Source organism: Rhipicephalus sanguineus, chromosome 4 (assembly GCF_013339695.2).
Source record: "Rhipicephalus sanguineus isolate Rsan-2018 chromosome 4, BIME_Rsan_1.4, whole genome shotgun sequence".
In the NCBI taxonomy this organism is placed as follows: domain Eukaryota; kingdom Metazoa; phylum Arthropoda; class Arachnida; order Ixodida; family Ixodidae; genus Rhipicephalus; species Rhipicephalus sanguineus.
Genome location: NC_051179.1, coordinates 92,758,526 through 92,783,486, shown reverse-complemented (window position 1 = coordinate 92,783,486; position 24,961 = coordinate 92,758,526). Strand labels below are relative to the sequence as shown.

General features: G+C 45.2%; 1 protein-coding gene across 1 annotated transcript in view; it reads right to left on the bottom strand.

The window, feature by feature from the left end:
- Positions 1-24,961, bottom strand: part of LOC119390438 (E3 ubiquitin-protein ligase TRIM37-like) — a 68,313-nt gene that overhangs the window by 28,959 nt on the left and 14,393 nt on the right. The window contains 7 exon segments of the mRNA XM_037658060.2: positions 53-113; positions 2,160-2,267; positions 4,013-4,190; positions 15,940-16,016; positions 17,157-17,494; positions 19,637-19,883; positions 21,190-21,477. Coding sequence (XP_037513988.1) covers positions 53-113; positions 2,160-2,267; positions 4,013-4,190; positions 15,940-16,016; positions 17,157-17,494; positions 19,637-19,883; positions 21,190-21,477 — 1,297 coding nt within the window.

The following is a 24,961-nucleotide window of genomic DNA, read 5'->3' as shown; positions in this document are numbered from 1 at the left end:
TTCGAATATTCAAAATGCCCGAATATTCGCCCATCCCTAATAAATAGCTTACCCGCAGCATTCTCCGAGGTGTAGGAGCTCGCCTCGTTCTTCGCTATTTCAGCAGTCAGCCTCTGAAGAAAGAGGTCAATAAGAACGTTTTAGAAAAATGGTGAAAGATAGCTCACTTGTGTCACTTGTGAAGAGTGTCACCGGGATAAACCACTCACATTCAACAAAAAAGGCAACATGCCGAATCACACAAGCAAACCTTCTGGCCTTGTCACGATGTGAAAGCACATTCTGCGCTTATTCAAGGATTCGTTTTACAGCGAACCTGTTATCCTCTATTTGTTGCAAAATGTTTCACTTCCTCTGATGCGAGTGCTCTGCCATCTCCAATTTTGGCTAGAATGCCAGGGAAGGAGGCTTACCACTTGATTTAACCCTTTGTGGTCTGTTGTCAGGCCCCTCCCGACACAACAACACGGCCGCAGCGGTCCATTGTCAGGTACTGCTGGACAAGCTCTGTCATGGTCGATTCAAGTACACATTTTAACGTGATAGCGTTGAAAAGCTCGTTTTGCAGAAATTCTGGTGTTTGTGTCGGCAACGGCACCGTTGGCTGTGAGCGAAAAATCAGCATTGTCCATGAGCGAAAATTTGAGGTAGATGCAACTAAAGAAATAATAAAAGATCTTCAGTTCGAGTGGGACTCGGGATCTGAACCTGCGACCCCTCGCTCAGTGGTGCGATGCGTTTAGCCGCTCAGCCACCATCCCTACATTTGTTGCACCGCATACACGAATATAGGAGCCAGAGGGTGTCCGCACTTTGGCTTTCCTTGCAGCACGGTTTAAATGTCCACCGAGAAGCGAAGCCAGGCTAGCGATTGGGAAGGTGATACGAACATGGTCCGATTATGTTATCGCATCCTACTCTTAAAAGCAAAGTTTCGTTGTTGCCAAACATGATCGCGTCAAGAGCGACCACGGTTTTGTACACAGCGGTTGTGGCAAACGATAACCACAGTTCTGACAGTGTGTGCGCTGGCCGTGCACGTACTTCTGAAGCTTCCAACATGCTGCTCTCAGCCGTCACTCAACGGTTTCAGTACCAAAGTTTGTATCACCCATTGCGACACAGGAAAGTGTTCGGAACATCCGAATTTTGGCCAATTGGACGCTGTGGAATTCGGCTGGGGAATTTCAAGAATTCGTATCAGTCTGTTTCGTATCACTGAGATTCTACTACGTTTACATGAACGCCTCCTAAATTGGTTTACATAATGCTATACATGATGGGTTCGCAAAAGCCTTTCATCGGATTGAGTTGGGTTTTTGTCAATGTGGCCAGGTCACGAACAGAAATTTTAATTTACAGGAAATTTTCCTGCCAACCATGCCAACTGTACAAACTTAAGAAATGGTCAAAATCCAGGAGTCTACCGGAAAATCCGGGAGACTTGGCAGATATGTAAAGTGCATGCACAGCTGGACATCCACTTCCGCAGGGCTATAACAGCAAGTCCATTTTTCTTATTTTGACAGTGCATACACAAACGCTGACCGCATTGCAGTACTATTTAAATACAACATACTTGTCAACACTAAAACAAGCAACAATCACAAAGACATTTAAAAACTAAATTCTGGCATTTTACTAGCCAAAACCAAGATATGTAGTGGTGAACTCTGCATTAATTTTCATTAACTGGGATTCTTAACATGCACCTAAATCTAATTACACGGGTGTTTTTTCATTTCACCCCAACTGAAATGTGGCCACCATAGCTGGGATTCAAATCTGTGTTTCCGAGCTTAGCAGCAAAGCACATCAGCCACTAAGGTGCCATGGCAGGTCATGACATCCACATGAAAGATCGGCTGGCAGTAAAACATAAGAATGCGAGATGATGGTAAGAACATAAGGGCATGGCTGTGCAGCCCTCAGCAATCCTGGAGGCTAAGTGCACATTCACATCGATGCGCTAGATTACATGATGCAATGGCCAATGCAGCCCTGAGGCATGCCAAGGGCCAAAGCCACGGTGGCTTGAACTATGAGACTACCACAGCCTAAAGCAAGTTTGACCGCAGCAAATAGGAGAATGCCAGCTTTTTCATATACAAGCTGAGACAAGGCACATGGGAAAACGGAAATGCGTGGTGCACACAGACCTCCTTGAGCTGTTGCACCTGCTGCATCAGCTGGGCCTGTTGTGCCTGCAGCTGTGCCAGGTACCACTGCTGATCCCGACACTTGTGGAAGAAGGTGGGTGGCCGCACCTACGCAATGCACAGAGGACACGGTGACGAAAGATTTGCACATCTCTACAGTTCGTACAGAGAAACATCCACTATAGACCCTGTACGAGTGGCTCAACATCGAATCGAGACGTCAGCTAGATTAAAGAGAAGTACAGTCAACTGCCGATTGTTCGGACGCCCGATTTTCCGGACATGCTCGAAAATTCGGACGCTTTTGCGGCACCGTCACCAGCCCCATAGACTTCAATGTATCAGAACGTCCGAAACTTCGGACGCTGAAGCTATTCCGCGTCCGATTTTTCGGACTTTCTGCCCAAATTGCAGGTCCGAAAGGCATTATTTGAAGCCCCCACCTCTGCCGCGTCTATCATCTTGTAGGTTCGAACCAGCGCTTTCGCGAGTCGATCTGTTTGAGACAGTAGCAGAGTCCGAAAGTCAGCTTTGCCGCAATGCCGAAGAGTTATGGGGTGAAGTAGACCAGAAATTCAAAGGGGCCGCTATCGCGGCGCCATGCGGCGATGTTACGGATAAGCAGCGGAAATGCACGGAGGCGTGATGGCGGCAGCTGGCGAACGCGCCAGTACGACTTAATCGCTGACAACCCTTATGATAATCATCATCAGTTAACTGCTCGGTAGTGCACGTGGCCTAGCGCAGTTGCATGCGTACTGTACGCATTTAATAGGAGAGAACCCAAATACGCCGCGCCGCCATTCCTGCTGCCTCTTTGTGCAAGACCACTAAGTGCGCCGCATAGATGCGTTGCCTTCGCGGACGAAACCAGCTCGCCATTGCCGCGCCCGTGTGCGGTCAAGAACTAAGTGCGCATCACGAACCCTTTCGTGATAAGTGCGTGCGTACGATACAGCAACAGTAAAGTGACGGCGTCAGCTTAGTTGGCGATGTACTGCACACAACTAGAGACGATCGGCTTGACACGGCAGCAAATGCTGCGTATCGGCGGCGATTCGGCGATGTGTGTGCGCATATGCGCACACGCATCGGGGAAAGCTGGACGAGTCGTCCGCTCTTCCGCCACAGTCCTTGTGTACCGCGTCATCATTTACAAACACTTCATGCGAGATAGCTGCAATCTATTCCACGCTTTGCTGTTATCAGCGGCGCTCATCACGAGATGCAAAAGTGGCGGCTGGCACATACGTAGTTAAGCGGGGTTCGCGGCAGGTACCGAATGTATTTGCGAGAGTCTGGGCGCGCACCAAAATGCCTGATAATTGTACTGGGAGGCATTAAAGCTATTTCGGACATGGCTGTGGCGATTTGACCACTTGAGCGGAATAAAAAAGGATGAATTTGCTTTTTCGGACTGCCCGATTTTTCGGACGATTTCGCGGCCCCTAGGGAGTCCGAAAAACCGGCAGTTGACTGTATAGTTGAAATTCAGTAGTGCAGAGGGAAGCTTGCGCATGCTTGTCAACATTATGCGTCACCTGACGCTTTATCAGAGAAAAAAACAAAAGAAGGACGACTATGTGAGGACTACAAAACGAGCTTACATTCTAACAATGTCAATGGACTTCCTTTGCAACAGCTTAGCTCAAGCACTTTGTAGTGCTCTGGAAGATACCGTAGGACCAGCTGGTTTCTGACAACTCTGAAGAAATAATGACGCTACGTAGTGTTCCCTAAAAAATTATTAGATGAAATATTGAAGTAAAAGTGCCTAAACTTTCACCACACAATGGTTGGTACCGCAAAACTTCGTTGATGCACTGATGTGGGCAAAGTGAAGAAGCACATACCTCGAAGCGCAGCAGAAGGGTGTCTCCGCTGAGGTAGCCCTCGGAGGCGAGGAGGTCGAGGCGGAAGAAGCGGTTGTAGCCCCAGCACTCGCCTACCTCAAAGTCTGAGGCAAACTCACGCACTATGTTCTTGCTCGGATCACCTCCCTGGTGGCTCATCTCCACGCGGTACTCGTACCTATGCACAGTGACATACGTGAACACAGTGTTCCCATGATGTTCACAAAATATGGGAACTGCTGTACACTCACACCTCGATATAACAAATATGCATATAAAGAATTATCGGTTATAACGAAGTAAGTGAAGAATACTCATGTCACAAATACAGTAAAAGCTCGTTAATTCGGATTTCTAGGGACCGGAAAAAATGTCCGAATTAACCGAATGTCCGAATTATCGAATGGTCGAAATAAACACAATAAATGCAAGAGTTTTTTCAACATACCTTTACTTTACAAGGTAATCGCGGATGCGTCTCTGTTTTCGAGCAGAAATTCGCGCGGACACAATTTTTCTGAGCCCTTCAAGGTGCTCAGCAGCTATCATGCTGTCTGGAGTGCCAAAACAAAATTCTTTGAGGACGACGAGGGCCTCCGCAGCTTCCTTCACAGTACGAGGGGGCCTGTGTGGCTCATAGTGTGGCTGCTCCTCTTCAGGCTCTTCGTTCTCGGATTCGTCGCCATGCATCACTTCCTTGACGATTTGCTCATCAGTCAGAGAGCCGGCAGTGGCAACGCCATCAATGCCGATATAATCGTCGAGTGTCACTGCATCAGGCATAACACTTCCGAAATCCTGCCCGTCATCGGCACCGTCGTTCGGCGACACTTCGGCCACAGCGGCATCGCTGGAGTCGGGTACAACAAAGCCACTGTGCCTGAAACAGTTGGCAATGACGTGCGCAGGCGTGCTCTGCCACACATACGCGAAGAATGCTAACTGCGCTCAGGAGACTCACGTTTTATTGTTTGCCGACGTCATGGCACAGGAACTACTTCTTACCGGGAGAGCCCATTTTCAGGGCACGCAAAATTTCTACTTTGGTGGTGAAGTCCTTGGCCTCGTACTTGGGCCGCTTCACCGGCGTTGCCATCGGCGGAGAGTGCGCTCACACGAGAAGTTAGCACAAAAGCACCAGCAACGATCAAGCTAAAGGAGCCGTAATGAATTGTTCCTCGATAAAACGGCGGCTGTTGCTAGGGTTACGTCCAGACGTAACTGTAGTCACCGCTATCGTCCCTAGATTTTTCCCTGTTGAAGAGCAGGGAAAATCTAGGGACTCTAGTCATGTGGCTTTCCACAAACGTGAGTACATTATTTTCCTGTTGCTCAGTGAAGGCCCTCTGCGCCCTTCGGGCGCGGCAACCTAATCGTGGCTTCGCCCTTGCTTCGCGAGTGCGGCCATTTCGCTAACGCTCAATGGCCGGTTGGCAGGGTCACGGTCACGCGCTACTGGCCGCTGTCGCGGCCACGCGCTGTTTAGCCCACGCAGCCTGCCCCTTCGGGGCAGGCGGAGGCGTACGTAACCCAAGAGCCTCGTCGCGCTTCTCTGGCAACAGACTTCAGCAACACCTGAGAAAAAAAAAGAAAAAAAAATTGCTGCAGCAGCGAGGTTCGAAGCAACGTCCTCGCAGTTCCGAGCACGACACGCTAGCCGCTGCGCCACCGAGGCCAATCGGTTCGGTAGGTCTAACGGGCTGTATTTGTATTGCCACGCTGGGCGTAACTTTTAAGACTCGTTATTCTTACGTCCAGACGTAACTGCAACGGCTCGTACCGTTACGTCTAGACGTAACGCTAGACACTCCCTAAAACGGCGTTCAACGATGCAGCACACCAACGGGAACAAAGCAACAAAAATGACACATTGACACCGCGCCAAACCACACGCTATCAGGCGCAAAGAAAAGGCGTTCAGTCAGTCTCAAGTCAAGCCAAGCCAATAATTGATGTCCATGGCGATGCTGCGTTTGAGCTTCACTTTTGTTCCGAATGGTTCTCTTTTCGTTTTCGAGCCTCGCCAGCGGCCCGAAAGTCGCCGAATTATCCGATTTGCGGTCAAATCTGTCCGAAATAACGAGCGCCCAGTCTCATAGAGTCATGCATATATTTACAGGGACCAGATGACGTGTCCGAATTAACCGATTTTCCGAATTAACGAGAGTCAAATTAACGAGCTTTTACTGTACAGTATTAGGAATCTGTTTATAATGAATTTTTGGATATAAAGAAGTTATCTTCGTGTCAGATGTGACAACAAATATGACTGTTATAATGAGCTTTGAGTGTACTGACAACTTAGTTTTTAATGTTGTGAGACCCTCACTCCAAGCTGCTTTTTAATTTCATTTCTGGGATTTTACATGCTGAAACCACAATATGATACAAGATATGCCGTAGTGGGGGACTCTAGATTAATTTTGACCACCTGGAGTTTTTTTAACTTGCACCTAAACCTAAGCACACGAGTGTTCCTGCATTTCACCCCCCAACAAAATGCAACTGCTGTGGCAGGCGACTGAAACCGCGTCCTAGAGCTTGACAGTGCAACACTTTACCTGCTAATCTACCACTGCGAGTAGATTACAGTAGCATATTCTGCCGCCTACTTAGACAGTTGGCAGCACTCCAGTGCTATGTTCCAGACCAGTTACAGCACTACCTCACTTATCGAAATTAAGTGGCTTCTAAGCACACCATATCTTGCCCTTGAAGTTCACAAGCAATTCGAACTAACAAATTTGACGTTGACTCTCCCTACGTCTCATTATGAATTTTGACTACAGATATGACCAATTTAAACGGACACTAAAGAGCAAAATTATTTTTCTCATCTTAGTAAAGTACACTTTCACGATACCAAAAACACCACGCTTGCTGCGAGAAGACGCTTAGTAAACGAAAAAACGAGCAAAAACAAAATGTAGGTGGCAACGCCACCTTGAAGTTTCCGCACCATTCGCCATGACGTCACATGTTTTGACGGTGCGTACTAGGGATTACGTAGTTCCCAATCGGTAAAAATGAAGTACATTGTCCTCTGAAGGGGCCATAGACTTAAGGGGGGACCCTGCTTCGGAGACATATTTCTTTGTTTTTGAGTACATATTCATGAAACATTTGCAGCTTATGTATTTTTATGTCCTGATTTCAGATATGCCATTATTTTTCTAGTACACTATGCTGTTTTCAAAATATCAAACATTTCGTGTATATTGTTGGGAGCAAGATTTATTTATAAATTGTAAGAGTTATAAAGCAAATCAGCATATCACAATAAGCTGGAATGAATACTGTTTGCAATAAAACAAGAATGGATGTTGTAGGCCCAATTGAACAAAAGTTATAGTACGTTGAACACTTGGGAAGTCAGCGATGTCGAGTTCGGTCAAACTGGGATCAAGCTGGGAATGTTCAACATACCATAACTTTTGTTCCAATGGGCCTAGAACATCCATTCTTGTCTTATTGCATACAGCATTGATTCCAGGTTATTGTGATAGGCTGATTTGCTTGATAACTCTCACAGTTTAGAAATAAAGCCTGCTCCTATCAATACAAAAACTATTTAATTGTTTCAAAACTACATATTGTATTAGAACAGTAATTGCATGTTTGAAATCAGCACATAAAAATACATAAGCTGTGAAAGTTTCATAATGATAAGCTCAAAAACAAGAAACATGTTTCAGAAGCAGGGTCTCCCCTTAACATACCTACCAAGTTTGGGGCAATTTTGTTGAGCCAATGGCGCCAAAATACGATAAATGCGCTTTGAAATCAGTGACGTCACGCGGGGAGATTTCGGCGCGAAACTTAACCCTTTGAGGGTCGAATTTTTTCGCGAAATCCAGTCCAAAAATGTGTAATTTTTTTATTGCTGAAATAAATTCTTCAGACGATTCTATTTAAGAAAAAAATTGTCTAAAATTTTTTTTCGTGACCGTAAAGTGACAAAAAAAATCAGTTTTGTTGCTACATACATATGGTTTATTCGTAGTAAAATCAAGCAGAATCCTAAAAAAAAGAAGCTTCACAGTTTTTTATGAATAAAAATTATGCATTGTATTAAACATGGCTCACAAACATACAAAAATAAGCGTACCAGACTACGTTTCCGGTTAAAAACGCTCGTGCTCAAACACTAAAAACTTTTCAGCGTGTGATAGTCTTTGAAGCATGGCTCCCCGCGCACGCGTTTCAGATGTCGCTCCTTGATCGTCATCGGAGTCTGAACTCGTCAAAACTCCTCGTCTGACGAACTGAAATCCAATGAATCAGATTCTGATCGGCAATTGGGGAATAGTCCGCATCGGAAGAATCGCTGCTCGACTCACCGGCAGCAGCGCAACCGACGCGCGCTTCCATAGCGTGAGCGAACTGCTTCAGTGAGCGCACGGAAGAAAACTCTATGGTTCTGCGCCCGTCCGGAAAGCAAAACGAGTGAAAAAGCTACAGTAATACTTCGTCTTATCGCCAACAAGACGTAGTCAGTTTTTCCGAGAACACAAAACAGGAAACGCAAACACGGCGGCGTCGTTTGTGTAATTTAGCGCCGCGCGGAAACAGATGTAATCGCGCGCCGGGGTGCAATAAATGAGAGAGTAACAAGCGGTCACCCTTTGAGAGATTAGAAACCAAACAGCCATCCGCTCTGCGGGCGCAAGAAGCGAAAACCACCCGAAGGACGAAACCGAAACGAGCCGGACCGCGTGCGCGCGTTCTGATGCGAGACTACAAGCCGCCGCGCCTCTTTGGAAAGAAAACAAAAAAAGACGGAGAGACATTGGCGCATTAAAAAAAATTACACGAATTCCCGAAGCGTGGCAGCACATTCCAAGCAAGAGAAAAGGGAGAAGGCGCGCGTTTGAAACCAAACCGCGCCGCGGGCGCTCTCGGTTGCGCAAGCGATAGCCGGCGCGCGGCGCGCCATTTTGCGAAGCATAAAAAAAGCAACAACGGAGAGACATCGGCGCATGAAAAAAATTCCACGTATTCCCGAAGCGTGGCAGCACATGCCAAGCAAGAGAAATCATCGAAAAAGGCGCGCACTTTAAACCAGCTGCACCGCGAACGCGCTCGGATGGGCAAGCGATAGGCGGCGCGCCGTTTTGGGAAGCGAAAAAAAAAATACAACGGAGAGACATCGGCGCATGAAAAAAATTCCACATATTCCCGAAGTGTTGAAGCACAGGCCAAACAAGAGAAATGATCGAAAAAGGCGCGCGTTTTAAAAATAAACTCTATGCCGTACATGTACGACGAAAACCCTTTGGTACCAGGAAGCTTCTGCCGTACATGTACGGCGAAAACCCTGAAGGGGTTAAAAATGAAACTTTGAACTTGATTTTCTCCCCTATTAATAAACCTATGATGGCGAAATTAACATTAGAGTTCTCAGAGCACAATTTATCGATCAAAACCAATTTATTGTTTCTCTTTAATGTCCCTTTAACCACATGAAAACAATACGACACTTGCCCCTCTTCTTTTATATTACTAATTGGCTTTACACCCATTGTACCTTCGGGTGGTACGGGTTACCTCCGCATTATTTTTTATTCTTTTATACATGGGGGGAAAACTCAGCCACAGACAGTGACATACACTGTCCAATGCTCAATCAAAGTTGCAAAATGTATAAACCAATTTTACACAATGGGTCACCAACTTGAACACCATTTTGCCAAGGTGATAGAAGGACCAGAGTAGGGGGCTAGTAGATTGTGCATAGTTGACATTTGTGACGTGCTGTGTGAACACGAAGAAAGAGCGCGCTCGTGTTCACATGTACTGTTCATGTGTACACATGTAGGCAACACGAGTGTTCTTTGTGCTTCTTTCTTCGTGTTCACACAGCGCATTGCAAGTGCCAACTATTTTGAGATGTCAACTATGCTAAGAATACCTTGGCAGGGTACTATAGTACTTGTCAAATTGCTTGGAGGCAACACCGTAGGCAGCCATGTGGTGATTAAAGAGCCACGATTTATCATGGTTGTAGCAAATCTGATATAAAAAGATTTAATAACTCGAGACCATTCCACTCAGCGAAGGTGGGCAACCAGCAGAGCTGACAGGAGCCCTCCCACTTTTGTTCATTGCAGTTTTCATGACCATGCTGCTCCTCAGGTGTTCTCACAATGCGTGGTCAACCCAGACTTGCTACAGACAACCATGCCAATGCACCACCTAGACCCAACTGATGTGGCGAACACGTACTGACTGGTTTTTATCATTTTAATGCATTAGTTCTTACACCACTCCCCTAAAGGGCACCAAGAATTTTTTTCAATTTAATGCTGGGTGTGTTCAGATAAGGACAGACCAAGGGGGGTCCCGACTATTTTTCGTTTTGCACGAAATTTTTATATGAGCTGGGCAAATGTCTCTATAGAAAGGAATGAACCTTCGTTTTGCGGAAATTATCACGGATTTCTAGGAAAAAATTCGCGTTTCACAACAGGTGGAAAAAGGCAATTCTGCAACTTTCAGATTTCACAACTTTGGAGGCCTATCACTAAAAACTTAACGCATTGTGGACATCAGTGTTAATTTTTCGTAAATCTTCAGTAATAGTACTATCGGTCTACGGAAATTTAAATTTGTGTGACTGACAGTACATTTTTGAAAAATTGCCAAACTTTGATTTTTGAGCGGCTGCCTCTGGCTGACCCCAAATTCAAGGGTCTTTTTTCGCAGTTTTCGCTAAAGCGCTGAAGCTGAAAATATTTCTCACAAGTCTATGAAAGGTTTTTCGCTAATTAAGCAAAAAGTTATGCGGCTACACTGCATATTTATTTCGTTATAAAATCCCAAAAATGCCATAATTCCAAAACTAGCGAAAATCGCAACATTTTACGGTCGTTTTAAAAAAAATATTCATCACCGATTTTTATGAAAATGATGAACTATACCCGGCCATGACTGCTAAATATTGTGCTGCAAAAATAGGTTGCATTATTTTGTTTTAAGTGAGAAAATTGAGCTTATTTTAATACCCATGTGTGGTCTTAACATCAATGTGTGGCGTTCTCATAATAAAATAAATTTAATAGACATATTTAGTTCGTAGCTCGCTTCTCTGGTTTTAATAATGACGATTGACCCAGCTTTTGTCTTTTTGACCGTTTTGAGTCACAGAAAAGCTGAGTTTGAATTTTCAGAGCTCCTCTGTCTGTGTCCCTACCAGTACATTGAGGCAGCCGGCGCCCGAGAGCGCGTACAAATGAAAGCTCGTGGTGTAGAGTGCAAATCTTTCTGCACGTCAACCATTTTAGTTCACATCATACCACGTGTCTAACGCAAAAGAGATTTAACTAGTATTTCCCTAACAGTACGGGAAAATGTTATTGTTGCGTTAGTGTGCCTAGACCCAATTGCTCGCTGCTGGGTGGTAGAGAAAGGGGGCCCGAAATGTGAGGTTCGCGTTTGTTTCTTTAAGGAAAATGATTATAACTTGCCCTAAGACTACTTGAGGGCCATATTTCGATGAAAATCCTGCAAAAATATCTTCCTATACTTTATTAATAATAAAAGCCTTCGTGTTACCATCTTCAACTGCGTACTTACCCTGATTTTCTTCCATCAAGCAACGAAATTTATGGACTAGAGTTGGTTACAATAATGTACAGGTGGCTCGAGCATTACCATTGTATGGGAATATTAAGACCGTTGCGGTCTTAATATTTCGACGAATTTATCATTCGCAGAAACGGGTTGAGATGGTGGGAATGAGGGAGTTATGAATCTACAAGAAGCATGTTCATGTTGCGCATTAAATAGTTTATTCACGTCACCTAGAATGAGTAATATCCATTCGGGCAATCAAATTTTGCACACTGCAGATTCACAACTCCTTCCACTCTGTGTCTGCGCACCGCGCTACGTACAGGAAATTCCCTTGGTCCGATTTCATGTGTTTGCACATGTGGGTTGCCTGAATACCTTGAACCCGTCTGGCAAGTTTCCATTCCTTCTTCAGTTCTCTGAAGGCTTCCACTTCATTCTTCTCCATATGCAGTAAGAAAAACCTTTTTAAGTTTACTGGCTACAATAGTAACAAAATCACTTGCGCACTGAATGACCTAGGTGGCGGGTGAACGCAGGTTATGTAGTGTGGCTTGGTGTTTCACAAGGCCACCGACGCCGTCGCAGGCATTTTTGCCGTGCCCCGTTGCCGAAAAAAGCCACTTGGTTGTCTGAAGCTGACTGCATTGCAATTCGTGCAGTTGGAAGCGGTTCTTAAAATGGGCAGCTGCTCCATCACTCACAAGTGTTAGTTTCGTGTAAATTGGAGCATATTCTTCAATGTGATCCTTGATTTTTCTCAGGGCCTAGCAAGCACCTGCAGAGTCGTGGCAAACGACATCGCTAATTATTGCGTAGTTCCATGTCGACTTTCTTGTCGATACAACGCAAGTAAAGATGCTAACTTGCGTACTTTGCCAATGGTAAGGTTGTACTTCATCTGGGAGTACGATGGACCAATTTTCGGCAAAGTCAAAGTGGAAAACAATGGAACCCTTTTCACAGCACTGTTTTTCCTCGTGTATGACATTTGCTTGCGTGCGCGTGAGGTAGTTATGAGGAATCCATTTTATGGTCACATTTTGAAATTCCTTTAGGAATGCTGGAGGCATCATGGTCTTCTTTATTAGTTCACCTGATTCCCAATTAAGTAGCAAATACAATTTCTTCGTCCGGTGCTATGCCAAGAGTTCCCAGGCTGAGACCATTCTTCACAGGACATTGCACTCGCCTAAGAAGCATTTGGTGCTAGGCTGCGTGCACACACAGAGCGCCTGCACATCATCAGTCGACATCAAAGACCCCGACGCATTTTTGATCCCAATAAGGCATAGTTCGAAATTTGCACAATGTGCCCATACACACCCCTCCCGATGCGGTGAGAATTTGACCCATTCTGGGCGCAAAGATATGAATTTTGTCAGACCAACCGCTGACAGCGGATTAGCAAGTTTGTAGACTGAGTATGTCTCTCCTAGCGACCGCGTCATGAAACGCTTCAAAATGAATTCGGCTTTTCCATCGATGCGCACGCGCACCACATCTTTCTTGTTTGGACTCTCTCTTGAACAGTCCAGCTCATCTTTTGTGTAGTATTCAAGGATTTTGTTGGTGTCTGCTTCACTCAATTTTTCTCTGCAGTACGGCTCCAAAAGGCTCCACAAACCTTATTCTGCAGCTATCTTCCTGGCCTTTAGAATCGCGTGCTTCGTTGCCTCTGGAATGAAGCGTTGCACCTCTTTTATTGTTAGGCTCAGATGTATCAAGGATAGCAGACGGCAGCGCTCTCGAAAAGATGTGCACTTGATGTACGCTGTGTGTAGGCTTTTCTTCCAGCTGGCACAGGCGCAGCAACTGAATTGTGATGGAATGTCTTTAATACCGTATGCTGTGCGAATTCCGCATCGAATGTTTCTTACAGCAGCTCTAGTAATTCCATTTGCCTTGCGCTTTGCGTACGAGAGTCCCTTCCCTTTCTTTACACTCCGAGGAGGCTTTAGTGGCGACACTGCTGATGGGGCACGACGACTGCCTTAATGCTTCCATAACTTCCTCTGTAGTCTGGAAACCCTCATTGGACTGACTGGATTCCTCTTCCATATGCTCAATGTCTTCCTTAAAGTTCCTAAAGCAATTCTGGCACACAAAGTGCGATTCATGCACTCTGAGCGCTGTGTCAGCTTCCAACACTTTCTTTAGATTGTCAATTCCCAAGTCTTTGACACTGCGGAAATTCCTTTGAAACCTGATCCTCCGCTTGTGTCTCTTTAAGTAGTCGGCGCAGCAATTTCGTTCAGGAAACTTCGCCATCAGAACTATGCCACAGTGAGGTCTCTCGGTGACACAGTAGGTTACAGTGAGTATAAGGTACAATCACTTTGGGGTGAAGGTAGCGTCCAAGGAAGTTCTTAGTGCAATAACGAAAGTTCAGTAGCCGGATCGCAGCTGATGTCTTGACACCAGGGTTTACGTGAAGAGAGCTGCTTGCAGTGGGCTTCTTACTTACTCCGCAATCTCTATCTTATCTGCTTACGAAATAACTTATTATTAATAATAGAGGACGACACGAGAGTAACTACAATGAGATGAAAAAACTGTATCATTGACACACGTAGAAAACAACACGACTTCTTTGTTCGAGTTCACAATCCAGACTGACATATGGTCTACAGACTCTACACCCAAAAAACTGCTTTTCAGGGGTGAGGGGAACGCTCTCTCCTGTCTGGGTCCGACCGTTGCAGGCGCACCGAGGTGCGTCTCGCATTTCACGACGGTCATGTGTTCTCCGTCACAGGTTCTACGAGTGCTTGGCTGTTATACGTACGTTTGTTTCCCTCTCTTGCGGGTGGCATTCAATTACGCTCTGGTCTTGCTGGACGCGCTCTCGCGTGCCTGCTGCCTCAATGTGCCGTAGTATGGATACAGACAGAGAGAGCTCTGAAAAATTCAAGCTCAGCTTTTCTGCGTCTCAAAACAGTCAAAAAGACAGAAGCTGGGTCCATCGTCATTATTAAAACCAAAAAAGCGAGCTACGAACTAAATATGTCTATTAAATTTATTTTATCATTAGAACGCCACACATTGATGTTAAGACCATACATGGGTATTAAAATAAGCTCAGTTTTCTCACTTCAAACAAAATAATGCAACATATTTTTGCAGCACAACATTTAGCAGTCATGGCCGGGTATAGTCCATCATTTTCATAAAAATCGGTGATGATTATTTTTTTTAAAACGACCCTAAAATGTTGCAATTTTCGCTAGTTTTGGAATTATGGCATTTTTGGGATTTTATAACGAAATAAATATGCAGTGTAGTCTCATAACATTTTGCTTAATTAGCGAAAAACCTTTCGTAGACTTGCGAGAAATATTTTCAGCTTCAGCGATTTAGCGAAAACTGCGAAAAAAGACCCTTGAATTTGGGGTCAGCCAGAGGCAGCCACTCAAAAATCAAAGTTTGGCAATTTTTCAAAAATGTACTGTCAGTCACACAAATTTAAATTTCCGTAGGCCGATAGTACTATTGCTGAAGATTTACGAAAAATTAACACTGATGTCCACAATGCGTTAAGTTTTTAGTGATAGGCCTCCAAAGTTGTGAAATCTGAAAGTTGCAGAATTGCCTTTTTCCACCTGTTGTGAAACGCGAATTTTTTCCTAGAAATCCGTGATAATTTCCGCAAAACGAAGGTTCATTCCTTTCTATAGAGACATTTGCCCAGCTCATATAAAAATTTCGTGCAAAACAAAAAATAGTCGGGACCCCCCTTGGTCTGTCCTTATCTGAACACACCCTGCTTCGAATACATATTTGAAGCCATAAACAGGCAAAGCACCTGGTGCCCTCTAGAATGCGCTGGAAGAACTAAAGTATTAAAGTTAGTTCTTCCGCTGCTCCACAGAGGGCACTAGTGGTTTTTGTACACGGACAGTGACACGAAGAAATCAAGGAGGTGTGCCGTATACAGCTCCCCTCACTGTAAATGCAGGATACTTTAGAGGAAATCAGTTTCTGCATAAACTGTCAGTCATATCAGATGTAACAGAAAGGGCACGTTCATACGATAAACATTTAGTTCAGCTAACGATGTCTAACACGCAACAGACATACTGTAAACTTGGGACAGTCATCTACAGAAAGCCTAATGTTAGCTGCTATACAAGTAGGAAGGTCAGTATCGAAAAATAGAAACTGTACTAAAGCAAAAGTGGGCTTTTGTGGTAAACTCGTATGTAACATTATCTGTTGAGGAACACATAAAAATAATTTTCAAAAATTAAAGGCACCTTTTGGGATAGTTATTTGTCCTATCTTGTATGCTGTCTTTCCCATAAAATTAATTCCAGCTTATCGATGTTCTTGAGCAGACAGACTACTTAACTTACTTGGATGTCTCTGGCAGACCAGCTGTAAGTTCCAGAAAGACAGACAGGTAGTTTCCCCTCACAACACCATTTCCATCCTGCAGCACCAAAAAACAAGCTATGCAAAAAATGCCCAAGCCCCATTCCTGAGAAAGAAAGAGAGCAACCAAGTCCACAGATTTGCAATGAAGGCACTGCCAAAGTAAGCTGCCTTAATATTTCTCTTTGGATTAGATGTACTTACATCCAAATTCTTCGAACACTTGCCCCAAAACACGTCAGTTAAAGGGATACTGATAGAAAATTTTCAGCTGCTTTCTTGCACCAAATGAAAGGCCAAGCCCTCAAGAGCCTAGCAAATGTGCTGGTAAGCATGAGTGTGCCCTGAAAAATTAGTTGCATTTTAAAAGCTACTTCCTGTTCCTATTGTATCCTGGCGTCACGATGCTGTACGAGCTTCTCAGCACATGCTTGCACAAGATATCATGATGTTTCCACAGCTGCTTTGCTCTGTGGTTCCGTTGGTGACACACAAGTGGTCAATTTTGCATGTTTTGGTACCCGATACACCACAACTAGCCATAATGATGCATAAAGTCACCAGAAATGACACTGTAGCCTGACGTCATGCTAGCATCGATGTCAATAGGTACGCCATGCGAAAATTGACTTTAATGCAAAACGAACAACCTTATCAGCAGTTCCTGAGCTTCACATTTGCTCGGAGCAGTCTGTATACAGGATATTTATTTGGCAAAGTTAAACTTGGCTTCGAAAATTGGTGTCGGTACCCTCTTAAAGAATTAATTTTAATAATATCTGGGGTTTAACGTCCCTTAAAGAATTAATTTTTAAACATATTGTACTGCAGAAGCAGAGTTCAACCAAACAATCCGACTTATCAGTTGAACATGCTTCTAACGTGCTGCATGTTCACACACTGCGGCATGGACCAACTAACAAGTAAGCACTGAGCTACATGGCAGTGAGTTAGACAAAGTGACAAGTCCCTATGACACTCAGCCCATTCACCTAGTTAGTCCACAAATGCAGTTAAAAGCATTGTGCAATAGCATAAAAACACACAGACACGGGCAAGTGTCCCTGTGTGTTTTCGCGCTATTCTACAATGCGTTCATACCAACTAGCTCGGCTTTCCTTATTACTGCTGTTAACAGCTAAACAAGCAAAGGGTATCACGAAAATGAATTTCTTGGACGCAATACAGATGTGCGTACCGGATACACCTTGAGCCTCCACGTGAGCCCCGAGGTGGTGAGGGGCCGGCTGTAGACGGGGTCGGCACGCTGCTGCAGCACCGAGAAGTTGCGCAACAAAAAGGCGCTCGACTCGTACGGAGGCACCATCTCCGAAGGGAACTCCTGGCCACCCCCGGGCAGCAGCAGCAGCGGGGGAGAGCAGGGAGGCTGCCGCTGCAGCAGCTCCCCCAGCCGACGCACTATCTCGGGCGAGCGGGCTATGAGCTCCGAGCGCGAGCACGAGCTGAGCTGCGCTTCGGCGGCCTGAAGCAGCTGCTCCAGCTGTTCCGTCTCCTGGGTGAGGGCATTCTTCTGAGCTGCTCAGCAAAGGAAGAAGAGTACGAGGCATGAGTTCCAACACTGCTCCAAAGCACAGGCCAGCAACACGCAACATGTGCGAGCACTCGTAGCTCATACCATCACCTCCCAGTAGACACTCAGTAAACGGAAATCTCTCTAACGGAACTGCTGCTTAAATTGAATAACTGCCATTAACATGACTGGTTCCATACTTCTATTTTGCACCCTTGTTCACCTCTCAGTACTAAATGGAACTCCTGTTAAACGGAACATATTTTCCGGGTCCCTTCAGGTTCCGTTTAACGAGAGCCATTGCTTCAACTCAACAGCAATAAGTTGGCTTTATCACATGGTATTATGAAGTAGGTAGCAGTGCCACGGGCAAGTGCAACAAGCTTAAAAAAATTGGTCAGCTACTTCTATCTAAAACTTGTTGCAGAAGCAATGACCTCACTGAGAGTACTTGTTTGCAGTAAAAGCAGTCTTATTTCCAATCTTTTCAGTTGCTTTCACGAAAAACATGGACTTTTTTTTTCTTTCTTTTTTGGAGAGTTGATAATAGCTTCCTTGGAGGGCAATACCACGGAAAGCAAGCTTTCCTGGTCAAACAGCAATGTCCATTGAAGTCACTCGCAACATAAAGGACTAATATAGTACTAACCTTGTCTTCAAGTTTTTAACTCATAGTACTTTTCCCTCTACCACTATTAAAGGGCATGTCACTACCTCCAGCCACACAACGAAAGGGTCACAATGGTGACAGCAGAAACATTAGACCTCACACTGACACAAGACAATCATCGAATAGAAAACTCTATAGACGTGGTAGAATCTGTGATATCGTGTGAACTATGCATATCATTCACCGTTGTGTGATCTCAATCACATTAAAATCGCTGATACACATTTCAATATATTGTGGTTAAAAATGTATGATGCTCTATGAAGAGGAAGCTATGGAATGTTGAAAAACTTCCACTACACTGACGGTTTTGTTAGTTTACGCTCATTATATTGAGGCTTAAAGGGACACTAAAGGCAAATAACAATTTATGTCAGAGTGAAAGCCCAATGTATGACAACTTCTAAAACGGCAATATTATCAACAGCAGTGCCCTACTTACCGAGAAATTAAGCTAAATGTATCACATGATGAGCGCCACGAGTGGGACATTTTCGAAGTGATCCCGATGACGTATGGAAGTCGGCCTACAATAAATCACTAGTAATCAAACTAGCAGCAGTGAAAAAAGAACATTCCGAGCATCAAAAGACGTAATAAAATGCTGTTTGCTCGTTTCCGTTTGATTCATGGAAAACAAAACCTCCGTGGCGTTGCCATGGGGAACGGCGCGCGTGGTTCAAAGGTTCCGTTTTCGCTGAACTGCGCCTCGCCCACCTCAGTGGTAGTTTCGGGATCGCGTACTGCCGTGCGTGTTTTGCACGCTCGTGAAAATCAACAAATGCCGCATGCGTGTGATATTGCCGGATGCCCGAATGGTGCACAATGCCAGTTCTGCAGTAAGGAAACCGGTGTGTCTTTTCACTGGGTGCCGCGGAATGAACCCTTACGCTCGAAGTGGCTTAGTGTCATGCCATTGCGCCAGTGTGCTAAACAGTCAAAACCCCTGCATGTGTGCTCGCTGCACTTTCGTACTGAGGATTACGAGACCAACCGCAACTTGGTGAAGGCTTTGAATGTGCCCATCCGAGCAAGTCTTTGCCGCATCGCCGTTGTTGCTACTGTGGGTCCCACTACTTCCGCTCGGCTGCTACTAGTGTCGGCGGCCGTGCAGTAAAAGCGGGCAACGTTGGGCACGGCAGCAGTGACGTATGAAAGTCGTATTTTCAGGCGGAGATTTGAAGCGCGCTAACGCGATGCGGACCACTAAAAACGTGATTTAATTTCAAAATAAGCACTTCCTTGGCACAAAAGCAGCACTACGAGGTTTCTGGACCGCTATCTCAACAATCAAAGTCGACTTAATATTTGCCTTTAGTGTCCCTTTAAGTGAATTATAATGAAGAGATAAGAGACATTTACTATACAAGTATGCGTGCATTACGACGGATTATGTCGTACTATAACAATATTCTTCCTCCTTTATATCACCCTCTATGCTTCCATCCCCCTCTGCCCCAAGAGAAAGGTCACTCACCAACTAGCGAGAGCAGGCGCCCCTTGAGCTGTGCATCCAGGCGTGCGATCATGTGCTCGACGGCGTTGCGTATCTCGTGGACGCGCAGGTCCTTGGCCTGCCGCACAGCCTCAACGGAGCGCTCCACCTGTGCCACCAGCCCCAACAGGTGGACGAGGCGGCGCCGCAGAGCACCCACCTGCTCCCGCACGGCCGCCACCTGCTGCGCGTGCACCTCCTCCAGGGGCTTGAACACATGGCCACAGTGCTGAAACAGCAACCCACAAGAGTCACTCTAGCATGTAACCAGAGGGACAGCTGAGAGCCCAAAGCCAGTCGCGTGCAACCAGAGGAAGGCCAGCTCTGGGCAGAACACGGCCACTACAGAGAATCGTTGCAGTAAACCTATGAGAGTATGTGTGCAGCACCAGTGCAAATATTCTGCAACCTATTGTAATGTTATTGGTTTCGTCTGTTCTGGACAAGCACTGGTGTACAGCCGCCAAAATCTTTAACTATCATGCGCGAGCGCCGACTTTTGTGCCTCAGCGCCGTACAACGGAGCAAAGTTGCAAACAGGGCGAGAGTAAACGCTCCTCTTACGAGAAAAAAAAAAAGCGTTTGCGTCACCAGATAACAAATGAACAATCCACATTTGTCAGCTTATCTACGCGTAAAGTCGTGTGACGTATCTGCGGATTTCATTTTCTCAGTTGCTTGCTGATCTTTGGAATATAAGATACAAGCAAGACGCGCTGCCTGTTAGTCTGAAGTGAGTTAATGCAGGGTGACATTCTCACGAAGGAACAGCGAAGGAGACAATGGGCCCAGCTGGGCGTGCTTCGTGGGCATGCGCTTATTCTTGCCCTATTTGCAACTTGGCTTCGTCATACAGCGCTGACGCACAGAAAAGTCGGCGCTCGCGCACCATAGTTAAAGATTTGGGCAGCTGTACACGGGCCCAGTGTCATCACTGGTACAAAGGGACAAAAAGCAGCTGTCTAATGAACACAGGGGTTCTGTTGAGTACGTGGCTACATCAGAGTGATGTCAGCCTTTTGCTCGCATCACCGCTCTACCGCAAGCAGAAGCAACACCTGTAGCACATTCAACCATTCACATGTCACACTTGTGGCTCTGTTTTAAGGCTTTGCATAGCCTCCATGACTTCAGTGTCAGAAGAGACGTAGCTGAGCAACCAGAGCAATTTGGAACAAATTCTGGTGAACACTTACAGCAATTGGGCTGGAGCGCCATATTCTGTACACACAGCTCATAACCGCACAAATGTGTCTGAAGCAACTGATTTTGACTCGGCAAGAGTAAAATGTTCTGCCAAAGTGCAGGAGGTTGACCAGCAGAAAGTATCACTAGTAAAACCTAAAAGACACAAGCTTTATTCTTTTTATGGAGTTGTTAAACCTGATTGCATGCAATGGCTACAACACTACACATCTCTCATCTACATGACTTTCTTTTTCCCCCAGGCAGCAACGTGCACAACTTTAGGACCAGAGGTGCGTGAAAACCAACAGTGCCCTGGGCATGGTGAAAACCCACATCGGGTGCCTTACCGTTCCGCCCCAGAGGGCACACTGGTGGCAGATGCAGAGGCGGCAGTTCCAGCAGTAGACGCTCAGCTTCTCGCCCTTGTGGTGCTGACAACGCTCTTGGTCACGTGGCTCGGGGGAGCCGGGCTTGGCCGCCTCCCCGGTGGTTGTGGCCGTGGCTGCTGCCGAGCTCAGTTGGAGGGTGTCCAGCTGCTGAGTGACCTCCTCCACCCAGCGGCAGTTGACCAGCTCGTGCAGGTGCAGGGAGGCGCGACAGTGCGGGCACTGAGACCGTTGCTCCGTCAGCCAGCGCTGCGACCCATTCATTGTCTCTGTTTACTCCTTCAAAGCTCTCAAATTCTGCGATCAGATTTTTAGCAGGGTGTTCTGATGCAGGCTGGAAATAATCAACTTATACTGGAAAACCAAAGCATTCAAAGACTGATGGACTTATACTTGTGCCAAAGCTTCAGGCTGGCTGTGAGAGAACAGCTGTGGCGACTTCAAAGACTTTTTATAGTTGTTTACAACCTAAATATAAATGTAAGCTCCACTCACAGCCGTCCCTGTCCCACCCAGACAGAATTTGCATAGATGCCCTTTCCAATCGCATGTTCAAATTTCTGTGACGTCGAGCACCTTTCACATATTTCAGCTAAGTGATTTAACCATACAGACATGTCCGTGTCGCTAGTTTTTCGGTCGGAGACTTGAATTTCCTGCCAAATTTCAGCAACGATTTCGAAATTATGGCTTAGCCAAACGTAATATTTTAAGAAAGGACAACAAACTTTTAGTTCTTAATGTGGGTATTTATATCAGCAGTGAAAAAGTGCTCACGGTTAGAACGGAAAGCACCTAGCACAGCCCTCTTGCACAGACGAATGGTAGGCGCACTGCAGTTGTGGGGGCGGAGGCTGTGTTTATACTTAGGTCGTGACGGACTATAGTTACAACATGCTAAACTGCTTTTCTACACTGCATGTGATGTCACAGTGAGATTGCCAGTTCAAAACACTATCACACTGCCCCTCCTCTCGTGTGTTAGAAGAGCACGAGGCAACTAGAAGATAAACAATCGACAAGAGGCAACATCGACAACAAAGCCATGTGAGCCTCCTGCTCAGTACATAGTCTTCAGCCGCACCTACACAGCACAAGAAAACACCAGTTTTGCTGTTTTATGGTCCTTCTATTGGAAAAAGAAAGGTACCCCAAGTAAGAGCCCTAACCAAGAATGGAATAACTGCTCAACTGGCAGCTGCACAGATGAGGCATAAATATAGAATAGGTTAATAATACTCCTGAAAAAGCTTGCATTTCGCCGGAACTAACTTCGTGACAGCTGTTAGCGCTATAGCCTACCTCTTCCACGTATTGTGGTAATGCAACGTAAACAACTGAACAGCGGTGTCGTCCTTTTAGCTGTCCCTCATTAACAGCGTTTACCACTGCCAAGGTGAGCGAGTTAATGTGTCTTTTTCCAATTGAACATTACTTTCAACATCGGAGCGCAATGATGTAGTGAGCAGTGCACAAAAAGCCTCGAAATTGGTTTTGAAAGCGTTCATTGACAATCACATTTGACATACAGCAGTACAACAGTGCGAAATATAGCACAAAATTAGCATCGTACACATAAACATATTACTACAAGATCAGAGAAGTGCATACCCTTAATATGACACGTCAAACGAGTATAACGGATTAACAAAAAGAAAAGAAGAAGAAACAATATGTGAAATTTCAGTCATGACGCAATAAGTGCTGCGTAGCGTTTGCAATACAAGGAAACGATTCAATAAGCTGGGCATAATGCACAACAATCGAAACTTAAACATGAAAAACACAGATTAGGAAAAACAGGAAAGCCTGCACTTGTGTTGCCGTTTTAGTTCACCTCATAATCTCGACCTGGAACTGCATGCGGAGCCACATTTTTTTACATATCTCTTTCATAGCTTCCCCATAGCTCGCTTTGTACTCAAGTACTCATGTCACTGCCCTGATTGGCCACTTATCATGACAGATGAGTGAACTACAGTGAACTCTCACTTGTACGAACGTCGGTTTAATGAATATTTCAGAATAACGAACTTTTAGAAAATCCCCGGCGGTTTTCCTATGCAGTCTATGCAAAAATCTTTCAGTTAAACGAATTTCAGAATAGTGAATATTTCAGTTGAACTAACTTTATATGCGGACCTGGACTAATTCTTGAGATCAATGAAGTTTTGCACTCTGCAGCACTAGTGTAGCCAATGTGAGCCGCCCCCAAATCACCCATCCACGGCAGCGGTGCAACATCGCTTGTGCATGAAGCGCCACCGAGGCAAAGCTGCCATGCGGCCGACAAAAATGAGCCACGTGCGCTTCAGTACTATCAGATTTGGAAATTGTTTTCAGTGTTCGTCCGGAACCGAAAGAAAAAGAGTGCAACGAACAAGTTGCAATGGCTGAGGCCGGTTCGAATCCTGTATCTTTAGCCAAGGCTGTAGGATATATAAGAAAGTTGCGAGACTTCGTTGTCACAGCAGCAAGCTGTGCCAGAGGCAGTGCACAGAAACGTACTATCTGGACAGCTTTGTCTCTTCTTGTGCTTTGAGGACGCCAGTCCAAATGAAAATTACAGAATTCTTTTTAAAATAAATTGCATTTCACTCTTTTGACTTGACATCTGCTGTGCCCAATGCCATTCAGTATTCGTGAATAGTGAACTTTCAGTTAAGTGAACTATTTCTTTGGGTCCCTTGAAGTTCACTCAAGTGCGAGTTCACTGCATAAAGGTTCGTTACAAAATACAACTGCTGATTACAAGAAACAATGTGCGTAAGAGCGTTCAATGTCTAGGAATATTAAAAAAAGATTAATCTATTTGACAGCAAACACCAAAGATTAAAAGCAAACTAAAAAAAGATTATCAAGAAGGATGCTTCACATGTGAAGAAAACGCATCCATTTTAGGGGAGTGAATTTAGGACAAGCATCTTTTCAAGCGGTCACTATCATTTTGGTTAACCAAACAGAATTCAGGGCAATGCCAGATTGATTGACAAATGAAAGCAATGGGCCTGTGTACAAGCACTCAAATCAGTTCTGCAGAAATTAGAAAATCTTCCTCAATCATGCTTATCTAGCCACCCCTCCCACTATGATTTGTATGCTTGCCAAAACAGCTCATATAAGAGAAAATACTTTCATATGCGTGACACTGTATTAATGCACAGGAGCTAATGTTTAGCTGCAATATTGCGCGAAATGAAAAATTTGGCCAGTATTTACTCCGCCAGCAATCAAAACTAGAGTTGGCTGATAAGTGGAGTTTTCAAGTAAGACTTCACGAGACTCAAACGATTTAGGCACGCTCCATAGCGTACATTACATAATAAATAAAGAAAAAAATTGGCCGTGTATCTGCGTGCTTCGCTGCAAATGTCGTCGAAAGACGATAACCTTCTGCCATTTATGTTTTTCCTTGCCTCAGACAGCGCCTCCTCTATGTTGAATCGGCCGCATCTGGCTGGCACTGATAAAATAGAGGAGGCGCTGCCTGAGATATGGACACCATCTGGCAGTGGCGTCGCGAAACATGAGCTTGTGCAGAGTCCAGGCCCACTGCCAGGTGGCAGCACCATATCGTCGGCAGAGGGCTTCTTCGTGCACAGCGTCGCATTTTCAGCGCAGCCTAAGAAACACTAGGGTCTTTAGAATTACATATCTATGTATTTTCTAGTAAAGGAACACACCACCTAATACTTACGTATTGATGTTGCGTCTCAGATATGCGTAATATTTG